At 35.7% G+C, this 11,314-nt stretch overlaps 1 protein-coding gene across 3 annotated transcripts; it reads right to left on the reverse strand.

Annotated features, from left to right (window-relative positions):
• Window positions 1–8,925, reverse strand: LOC135636771 (uncharacterized). 3 transcript variants are annotated; one of them, XM_065148795.1, is made up of 13 exons: window positions 8,749–8,828; window positions 8,370–8,410; window positions 7,260–7,823; window positions 5,973–7,184; window positions 5,396–5,723; window positions 4,710–4,965; window positions 4,424–4,637; window positions 3,391–3,521; window positions 2,330–2,470; window positions 1,770–1,847; window positions 1,615–1,683; window positions 972–1,035; window positions 1–323 (listed from the first exon to the last, which is right to left on the reverse strand). In XM_065148795.1, exons 3-13 carry the CDS (start codon window positions 7,815–7,817, stop codon window positions 321–323), a joined length of 3,054 nt encoding a protein of 1,017 aa, XP_065004867.1. In that variant the 5' UTR covers window positions 7,818–7,823; window positions 8,370–8,410; window positions 8,749–8,828; the 3' UTR covers window positions 1–320. The 3 variants fall into 3 exon arrangements, with proteins under 3 accessions (XP_065004867.1, XP_065004866.1, XP_065004868.1); XM_065148794.1 differs by lacking the exon at window positions 8,370–8,410 and having other exon boundaries at window positions 8,749–8,922; XM_065148796.1 differs by lacking the exons at window positions 1–323; window positions 972–1,035; window positions 1,615–1,683; ... (2 more) ...; window positions 4,424–4,637; window positions 8,370–8,410 and having other exon boundaries at window positions 8,749–8,925.
• Between the last annotated feature and the right edge of the window lie 2,389 nt (window positions 8,926–11,314).

An 11,314-nucleotide genomic window follows, 5' to 3' on the forward strand; every position in this document is an offset into this window, starting at 1 on the left:
AAAAGTCAACTGTTCTTTCCAGGAAGATCATCATTCAATAAATATTTGCCGCTACATACGATACGATCATAGGATGATCAAGACCAAAGTACTAAATTTAGAAAGAGACACACCACCGTAAATATTTAATAACAAAATAATAATTATGTTTCAGTGGAGGAGAACACAGTAAGATGAGAAGATCGTCTCCTTGAAAGAGTCAAAATAGAGGTATAGCCACAAAATAGTGGTATCCCTGGTAGTCCACCAGCAAAGCCAAAATACTGATCAAGTTGACGCATCCATTCGGGCCAATAACATCATACTAATCTACCTGCATCTTACTGCCATAATGAAGTAAAACATATAATTGTTAGTCTTCAACAGCTGATAACAAATCAAAAAAGTGCAACCAAACAGCACAAGTTGATAAAATTCACGACAAGATTTAAAATTTTAACTTCAATATGATCATAGTTTTATTCAACTGGAGAACATCCTAGCAGTATACATTAAGTTTTTATCTATTTACTTGCACTAGTCAAGAAATTACTAGTTCATATTAGCATATTAGAGTAGCTTAAAACTATCATAATCTTAATTTTTATTCTGTGAAGCTACTTGAGTCACTTTCTATAGCATCATTACAAACAACATTGGTATAATTCAGCTTCTAGGCATATAAATTTGACTCATTGTTTGATTAAAAAAGATCATTTATTATGTCTATTGCAATGAGCTGCAACATTAGTATGACCGACACACTGAAATACATACTGCTGCCTACGATCATCAAAAAAATTATAACATGAATGCCCATGAAAAACAATTTTATTTGATGTACAATAGCTAAGGAACCACAAGATTATTTTGGCATTATAGACAAATTTAGTTAAACATGACAACATACGAAGTTAAGAAACCAAATGCAGAAGAAAATGTTTATTTGAAACAAAACGATGTGTCAACATAATCATATTAAACATGCTAACCTTATGACCAAGTAGACCAGCAACAATTTTGATCAGCTTACAGATCGTTGGCGTATCCAAGTCCCTGGAACAAGAAAGTTACACTTAAGAAAAAAGTTTTACATTTATAAGCAATCAGAAAGGAATAGAGAAATGAAACAGAATGGGAAAAAAGAAATTCTGTGGTAAATTTAAAAGTATGATAAACAGCATTAGAACAACAGTGAAGGAGTTTTTCATACAAAGAAGTATATAAGTATGGTGTAGTGTTGCTGTCCAAGTAGTATTAATCAGACACAGTATTAATATGATTGCATAAAAAATGTTCAGAAAAACATGTTCAAACAAAAACAAAAATACTATCTACAAATATGACAGCATATTTCCGTTCATTCATCATGACAGCAAAAAAAAGAAGAAGTTAATCAAACAGAATGCTAAATGTCTAAAACCCTGTTTCTGAAACTGAAGTAACAATTTTCTGATACTGACCAAGTGCTTCATGCATGGATCGGAAGAAAAAGAAAGAGCAAAATAACAAATTCAACTGAGATTAAGGTAGTAGAACACGGTCAAGCAAAAGCTTTAAAATGGTAATTTAGCATATACATTTAAAGTCAGGCTTTTGTAAAGTCATTTAAAGAAAACATTTTAAGTATCTAACCCAATTTCTGAAACTGGAGTATCAAACATCTGACGTTGACCAAGTTCTTCATCACTAGATTCACTAGATCTGTATTGAACAAAAGTCACAGTAAAAGAGTTAGCAATCAAAATTAACATAAAAAGTAATTTAATGTTAGAAGTATAAGAACTCACATGTACTCCAAACCACAAGTATCCTTTTCTAGCAGATCAACTTCAGAAGCTTTGTGGATTTCTGAATCTTCAAATTTACTGTATCATGAGAGAATGACTCAGGACAGATTTGGATGAGAACTGCTAGATTAATATTGAAAACAAAAAAAGGAACAAGTATTATGAACCAAAGAACTCTAGTTTTCATCTCTGCATCGTGTACTGGAATGTAGCAATTGAATTAGACACATATAAATTTAGCTAGTTGCTATACATTTGAAGAGTCTGAAACACTATCGTTATGATGATTGGGATGCACCAAATTGCAAGAGAAAACCCTTTTATCTTTGTATGCCATTATATAAGAAGTAGCTGAGCCTTGTGTTTGTTCACGAGTCTTTGGAGCCTCATATTATACATTGCCAATACATGAACTAAATGCACAATAAAATACAATATATTATATGTAAAATGAGAAATATAGCATCGATAACTTGTACAACAACATGCAAGATCAAAATTTTAAAGCATTATAAAAACTATTAAATGAAAAAACCCAAGTATTTAGGATGGATCCTCACGTCGTCATTAAACCTGCAATATTCACATTCCTTCCAAGATTAACTGAACCTAAAGAGTTCTCTCCAGGTAAATTTCTACCAGAACTAACAGGCCTATACACGACCTTCGAACATTCATTATTCCTCTGAGGTTCCTGCTTTCTGCAATTTCACACAAAAATGAAGTAAGATTATCACATTATTATTGTTTCATGACATAGAACAAATGAAGATAATAAATGTTAGTTGAAAATGTAAAAACACTAATTTGGGGTTCAAAAACTGCTTAATAGTCCTTGCTAACATGCACACATATATCAATTTAGGTAAACTTCTGCAAGAACAGAAAATTCAATAATAGTACCATACCAGAGATAAAATATATACAAAATTACCAAATTAATATGTCAAACTTATTCTTTACTTAGTTAACATCATATCGTGACTCCAGCTGAATTTTATGCATAAATTCAGCCACAGCAAGAAAATTGGTTTATTCTTCAGTCAGTTAAAATAATATCTCCAAGTTATTACCCGAAACGTACTCCAGCTAAAACCAATATGAAAAGTTCAACCAACAAAATTTCCGGATAGTGAATCACTTACTCTCTACTTTATGATCTATCTACTCAAACCTATATGTGGACATTAGGAGGGGATATATATTGAGCTCTCAGATGTGGCATTCCATGCAATGCTACACAGTCATAAAAAATATTAAGGAATATCTCTTCAATATTTTTCATTCCCTGCTTCTGATTTAATGCAAAGGTTCAGGTCTGAATTGAACATCACAAAAACCTCAATCTTTTTTCACACATTTCTCAACTATCATAGCAGAAGGCAATCGGAATTTTTGTTTACCAATTTAAATGTTAATTTATATAAATTAATAATACTTGCAATCACTACTCAAAGATGCAATGTGCAACAACAATGTGTAAACGAAGTATGGCAATTCACAATATACTGGTCAAAGAAGCACTACGGTTAATATGTAACAGAAATGAAGGGAATGCTCTAGTGGAGCCGGAAAGTGTGACAACTTATAAGATGAGAGATGACACCTGATGAAAACAAACCTTAAATAAGCCACAGAATCATCATTGTGTTTGACTGAATTATGTGAAGTTGCCAACCCCTTCCCTTTGGAGACCTGAGGTTTACTTGATGATGCTGGAAGAGAGTTCGAAGTTCCTGTAACTTTGTCATTCTTGAAGAATGCAGAAGCAAATACATGGCCATCAGTAAAATATTGTATGATGAAAAATTGAACAATGAATCATTTACATGTCTGGAACACTAGATAGCTAAATCAGAACCTAATGCAAAAGTATCAATGCATCCTCAGGATTATGATCATCTAAAAACATGGGCATCAGTACATTTATGAAGTGATTGAACTGATGATATTTCCATGTTCTCAATAAGCTAGAAGCATAGGCACTCGATTTAAGGAGCTGTGACTAAACTATCCGCGAGACCTGATAGCAGCAGTACATTCATAAATTATTAAAAACACAGTAATAGTTTCCTTGATCACTGTTCATCCATTGATGTTGATCATCAAATACAAGGTTCCAAAGAGCATGAAACCAAGACGATGTTGGGGCAAATCTATATGAAGCTTCATCTGTTTGTGCAACAATGGGAACCATTTTCTTTGGAATAAGATGAAATGATTTGCGCATGAACTTAACGTGTAATCACGATATGGCAGATGTTAAGAAAAAACCATCTCTGAGTGAACCATTTTCTTTGAAATAAGATGAAATGATTTGCACATGAAGTTATCATGTAAACAGGATATGACAGATATGCTAAGAAAAAAGCATCTGAGTTTCTCCGTTCTCAGGGTTACCTGAAGGTACTGAGTTTCACAGGTAGCTAACTAGAACAACATCTACCAAACAGACAATTAAAAAATCAAATTTATAACATTTTTAACGTGGAAAACATTGGAAAATGATGTATTCTGATTAATTCAGTATGATACCAACTATGGGATAAGAAAATTGAATTTCTGCTGAAGTTTCAACTACAGAAGATCTAGATTCCATTTTAGCAACTCTCTGAAGCTCTTGATTTTGATAATATTTGCAGTAAGGATAGCACCTTTGTAGATTTTCTGCTAATGTATAAGCCATCCATGTTAAGCGAATCGACGCTCCATGGATCAGAGTCAGATCTAAAGATTGCAGAAGCAATATCTTTATCCTCTATTGCGTTAAAAAAGCATTGGCGAGACTTTGCATCAAACACTAATTTTGCCCAAATTGATCCACTGCTAATTAAGGTTGGTCCATTGCCCACAACCCAAAGGCAATGTCTGCACGTCAAAACAATCCAGAACTCAAAAGGGAAACAAACAATTAACACCACTGAAACAGCATTGAGGTACCTTGCTCGAGTCAAAGCAACATTGGCACGATTAAGATTGGAAAGGAATCCAACAGAACCATCAGCATTGGACCTCACAGTGCAAAGTATAATAACATCCTCCTCGCTGCCTTGAAAACCATCAACAGAATTAACTTTAACCGACATGAATGAATTCGACTGATACATTTTCCCTAACTTTCCTCGAATTGCAAGAACTTGAGCAGTGTATGGACATATAATGCCAACACTAAGCTCTTTCTGTGTTCTGGAACTTGCTGCAGGTAGAAGTAGTAATCACCATTAGAAATATGAAAATAATTAAAAAACACTAGTTACTGTGGATCAAGAAATTCAAAAAATTAGAGATCATTCTATTTTAGCAACCATAATTTCTTGGAACAGAGAAATAGCTTGAGAAAAAGACAGGAAAGGAGGACTGTCATAGTCTCAAAGGCTTGACTTTCTGGAGCTTTCATACATTATGTATAAAATTTACTATTATGTGTCATGAAAAACATAGTAAATGAAGCTGGAGATCAACTAAAAACATTAGCACAAGATCAGCCACCAATGACAGAAGCAAGAGTAAATTGGTGGAAACTAGAAATATTTCAACAAGTTTATGGGCCAGAACTTTTTAATAAAAAATTCGAAGAAAAAAAAACTCATAAGTGAAGATGAACTTATGAATGCTACAATAGTCACCTTTATGAAGATTTCTCAATATTTGCAAGATAACAACTATTTCAACCTCATTTTTTCTGCTTCGTCCAAGACTATCAAAGCTCTCCATTCCGTGGTCGATGTTTATAAATGAATAAGGACCATACATAGGGCCTGGAAGATATTTTCGTTCATGATTCTTTCCAATGACATTTGGTGCATCCATAATTTTTTTGTCATAGAAATTGGTATTTGGAAACAAACTTATCTGAGGGTGCATCCTGTACTGCATGTTTAGCAGGTGTTTCTTATGCCCTAATGAACTCAGCCTTTCAAATAGACTCCTTCCAAACAGTGAATTTTCAGCAGCCTGAGAAAAGAAACAAAAACAAAGAAACATTTAAAAATTTTGCTTTGCAAGGAAACATGATAGTTAATAGGCAGTGTAGTAAAAGTAAATCCTTTTGGATAGACTGGTTTTATGTAGAACTAAATACTTGCAGCCAAATTATTTAGAGTGAAACTGGTTTTATGTGGAATTGCAGAAACAGGAGCTCCAATATTGTCACAGGTTGAAACATGTAAATAACAACAATGATAAGATCATAAGAACTTGGACCTTGCTTCGAACCATAGCAGGCAACTGGCACTCATCACCAATAAGAACTGCATGGTTTAACCATAATATTTGCAAAGGTATTAATGATTCACATTCCTTCAACTGTGCAGCTTCATCAATGACTACCATCTCAAATGGTTTCTTGGTCTCTAATTTGTTTAATCCGGCTGAAGTCGATGCAGTACACAAAATGATGTTAGCATTTTGCAAACAAAAATTCTTGATGGCACCTTTGCTGGAGATTGGAGGAAGTTGTTTCAGTGACTTCTCAAGAGCTCTTAAGATTTTGCAACAAGAGGCTCTAGTTCTACGAATCATGAATGATGTGGCTCCTCCGAAATTTAACATTTCTTCCACCTTTTCTTCACGGGATTGAAATATTTCCTTCAGTTTACTGCCGGCATCTACCTTGCAGAGAAGGTTCTCAAATTCCTTAAGTAAATCAAAAAGAATTAAAATGTCTTTGCAGTTACTTTCTGACAATGCTTCTCTAGGTATATGCAGATACAACATCTTGAAACAACTACAGATTTGCTTTGAACGGACCCCGAAATTTCTCCTAGCAAATGATAGAAAAGCCTCTTCGTCATCGCCCAATTCATCATCTGAAAACATTTTATCCTCATAACCATCCTGTTTTTCTTTTGAAATGTCTTTGTTACACTCACTGACTTTTCTGTCATGTAAAAACTTTTGGTGTAGAGAAACACCATCTTCAAAAAACTCAAGCATTGAACTCAAGCAATGCTTCCATCCAGTTTTCAGTGCAAAAGATTCTCGGATACTTTTTATCCGGAAATCCAGAAACACATCCCGCAGGTCATCACTGATTCTCATCCTTTCTTCATTGCCAAACAATACCACATCTCCCAAGCGACAACTACTGTTGCCAGAAAATTGCTTCACCAATTTCAACAACCGTAAAGCAACTTCTTTGACTGCAGTATTTGTAGGTGCACATACTAACGTCCTGCATCTCAGTAGATCCAGAAGCCAAACCAAGCCACTGATTGTTTTCGTCTTTCCAGTACCAGGGGGTCCCCAAATAAGGTTTATTGATTTATTGTTGTGGCGTTGTCGTGCAGATATGCAACTCAATATTGCATCAGTCTGAGACTCATTAAGATTTAATTTGGATAAACACCAGCCGAAGTCAATGCCTTGGATTCTTCGAACAACATTGGACAGTGAGTATCTACAATCTTCTGCATCCTGTCACAAATAAATAAATACCAAATGGACTCAATAGTAACCAAAATTGAACATATATTTGCAGTATCAGCATACCTTTGGATCAACTTGCAACGCCTTAAGAACGAGACTTAAATTTCCCTTAGCAGCCAGCCCAACATCGATTGCCCTCCAAATTCGATTGTATGTTATTGCGTTTACCAGGTAAAATGCAAACAGGTTACTTCTCTGTTTGTTGTTGTCGCTGCTGTTATACTTCGCTTCATCAATTTCCTCTGAAGCTCTGATTACATAAGTATTGGGTGGTAAATTATCAAATTCATCCTTAAAAACCGAAACAAGGCGATAAGATTGCCCACTCTTTGTCAGATCAGAAACATCTGAAGGTTTAAATTCTGACAGAACAAGAATGTCTCCTTTGTGGGGACTATAAATAGCATTGCTTCCAGCTGATGCAGTGTGAAATGGTGGTGCAATTAAAATGGAATAGATGTGCTCCTTCCGCTTTGTGCACCGGAGGTGTTCTATTTTGACGAAAGATGCTTGAGATATAGATTCCAAGCTGGAGCACACTTCAGCGCGCACTTCTTCCATCAATGGATAAGTAAATGAACTGAAGTAACTTTCGGTGGTATCAAAAGTCTTTGGTATCATCTCCACCTGAAGATGTATACAATATAAATACTAGGCAAGTGATTTCTAACAAATTTGAGTTCTTTGTCAGGCTCATTCAAGAGTATTCATTAAAGGTAAAGCCACATTCACTGACTATGGTAGATAACTTTGCATAAACCATTATACAACCGTTGCGTTATACTATACGACATGCTGATGAAGCAAATGGTATAGTTTGATGAATCACAAAAGCAACAAGATTGCTTTTCTTTCTCTTTCCCTTCTGTTTCTATAATTGTTAATTGTATATGGTGCATATAGCCATATAGCACAATCAACAGAGCAAAAAAGAACAATGAGCAACCAACAGAGCTCAAACAGAGAGCGACCGAGAACATCTTATGAGATCTTCTTTTTACATCTTCTGAGATCTTAACCTGATACATTACATAATATTAGCAGCTTACAAACTCTTTTACTTTCATATTCCCAATAAAATGTCATATTTATATCTATACCATACATTTAATGGATCGTAAGCAAGTAATCTTACAAAGGAGGTATTGCATTTTTTGAAGATATTGTTGATACCTTTGATCATCACAACTTTGCTCATTACAACGCTTTTTTGCCTGCGAATTACACTTTAATGTTGATACCTTCAAACAATAAATCTTTCTGTAGAGAAAGAACTTTGAACAGAGCGTTCGAACAAAAACCATTTCAGCCATCGCAATCCCATGGTGTGAAGGCAATCAGCGACAGGGGAAAGATGAAAGAAACAGAGGGAAGTCAAGATGAATATAACGAGCATGTGATAGGACTAAGTAACGCAACAAAGAAGCCCGGAAGTGGTCTTTCGACTGCAGTAATCTAAAAGTCGATCATGAGAGATAATAATGAAGCAAGAGAACACATCAAATCCAGCAGCAGCAGCAGCAGATTACAAGGAGAGAGCATGACGTAGAACCTTATTCTTGAAGAGATCGTTGTTGAGGACATCAGCAATAGACCATGAGAAGATAAGCTGATCCATATTCCAAACACTGAGTTATCTTTCTTCCCCGTTCCTTGGCTCTTCGCCATTGCCACTCTTCACCGACTTAAAAAAGCTTTGCGTTCTACCCGTTCGTACGATTTCTTTCCTATTCCTCCACCGAGAGACTGCCAAGTGTTCTCGTCAGTGGAAACTCCCTATTATTCAGTATTGACGATTGACTTGCTTTGCCGACTCGAGGAGTCGATTCGGGATATGAATTATTGGAGGTGACGACGAAAAGGGGTTCGCTTTAGGCTTTTCGACTACATTAAGCAAAGCATATTCTTGTGGAAAAAGAGCGCGGAACACGCGTTCGTCGTTGCGTGGGATTGGAAGAGGGGTTCAGCCTCTTCTCCTGCACGAAAAGCTTAGATGCTGCCGTAATGAATCCATGCGTGCATGCGGGATGCCAGGAGGAGACGAAACGTCGAGCTCGTCCGACGACGAGGAGGCAGCATGCACAGGAAGACGTGTGCTTGGAAGTCTCGCCAGATCTCAAATCTGACACAGAAGAATTAGTAACTTTGTCATGCAGACTCGTTGAACTCTACGACTGGTCTTTGTGTTTTTGATCTGTACATCGCTATCTTTGCGATTCACTTCTTTGATGCATGGCTCATGCAATTGTACAACAGTAAGTCCCAGATGATGATGACGACGACGACGGGTTGATTGACTGGTCCCAGATAGATCATATATCATCGGCTGCATGTGCTTAAATAGTGAATATTTGTCCTTCCCTACAAAGAAATGCTGTAAGAAATGCCTCAAAAAATACAAATTAAACGTAAAAGGTGAGTAGCTAATAGTTCATTCGGAGTAAATGCGTGCTTCGATGATCATGGAACATGAGCACAGCAGGAAGTAATTAGCTTGACAAAGCAATTAATTATCAAGTCTCCAAAGTAGTCAACTATCTTACCATACATATTATCAAGATTTGAGCCACATATATTATATTTTCTTGTACATTGTTGACATTTGCACACTTTGGATTGATTGATCGTCCATAAAGTCATGTTTCACTGTTCATCATTGACACCACACTCTATTTTTCTTGGGGATTTTTTTTACATATCTATCCTCGTTAAAATCTCAAAATAATATATTTGGACACAATTCATCGTGTCTATATCAATAGAGAATGAGCACAGAATCCATGCGAAGAAACACTATGACGTGAAGTGGACTAAGAGAAAGATGCGCAAACAACTCTGTTGGTAAATCCAACCATGGTGAAAGCTCATGTAGAGAGGAAACAGTGGCTCGTTGAGAACCATCACAGCAGATGAGCCAGAATGATGCAACCCAGGGAGCAGAAGGCCCACACCTCGGTGGCCAGGCCAACTTCACCTCCAACGTGCAGTAGATGTTTTAAGCAAGAAGCTGCAATGCGAACTTTCTGAAGTGATTAGGTAGGAGACGATGACAACATGTTCCAACAGCTCAAGAGAGTTTGTACAAGGTATGGTGTGAGAAGGTAGAAGATGACCAGAGAATATATATTATAGTCACATAGGAACTTTGCTTGTCGGCATAGTAGATTATTGAGGATAAATTATCACTTAATTTATAACTCCATGTCAAGAGAATGTATTTAGGATACTTCAATCGAAGTACAGAAGAAAGAGTGTTCCTCCCTTTCTGCCGAAGCCTCCTTAGCATCTTGAAGTTTCGTATCTTATAGAACTCCTAATCAACAGACTAGCGAGGTGACTACAAATGTGAAGGCTGTGACGATCACCATTTTATTAGGCCCAACCCACTTGAGAACATATCATGCATTATTTGAATGATCTTTTTTTTTTTCATTATACCTTGAAAAAAACAATTATCTTACATTATTCAATCATAGAATATATATATATATATATATATATATATATCTTATAATTTATTCTACAATCATATAATATATATTAATGGGTTAAGGCATATTTTAGCTTATGATCTCTTGGGCTCTGATGGCTTACTCGTGTTGAAAATAACCTTTATATTTTTTAAAATATAACATATAAGTCTATTTGATCAAGTTTGAGTTAACAGACATTAGAGTATGTTTACATGATATGCAGACTCATAATAAACTATTAATATAATGACACGTATAATTTATAGTTAATGTCCACTTTGACTCATATGGTTTTGGTCATGGACCTCTTAAGTCCTTATGGTTTACTCATGTCTAAAATGAACCATATATTTTTAAAAATATAACATATAAGCTCCTCATGTCAAGTCTAAGTTAATAGATGTTAGAGTCTGCTTACATGACATATTGACTCATAATAAACTATTAATATAATAATATGTGTGATTTAAATTTAAAAAAAATTAAGACATCCATCGATGATGGGAGGAGGCGTCGTTGTGGAAGCGACCACCAACAGCAGCATTGAGTCACTGCTGCCTAGGAAGGCATCATATACATGTAGCATATGCTGCGCTGATGACGAGCTTAGCTTTCGGTCTTGCCTCAGGTGGATGTACGTCGACC

This window comes from Musa acuminata, chromosome BXJ3-4 (assembly GCF_036884655.1).
Source record: "Musa acuminata AAA Group cultivar baxijiao chromosome BXJ3-4, Cavendish_Baxijiao_AAA, whole genome shotgun sequence".
Classification (NCBI taxonomy): Eukaryota; Viridiplantae; Streptophyta; class Magnoliopsida; order Zingiberales; family Musaceae; genus Musa; species Musa acuminata.

Excerpts from the sequence above, each read along its gene's own strand:
- LOC135636771 (XM_065148794.1), bottom strand. The coding sequence starts at position 8,814 with ATGGATCAGCTTATCTTCTCATGGTCTATTGCTGATGTCCTCAACAAC. Across the intron at positions 4,966-5,395 it reads ATTGAGAAATCTTCATAAAG|CAAGTTCCAGAACACAGAAA; the intron begins GTGACTATTGTA and ends TTCTACCTGCAG. Across the intron at positions 1,684-1,769 it reads ACTTGTGGTTTGGAGTACAT|ATCTAGTGAATCTAGTGATG; the intron begins GTGAGTTCTTAT and ends TGTTCAATACAG.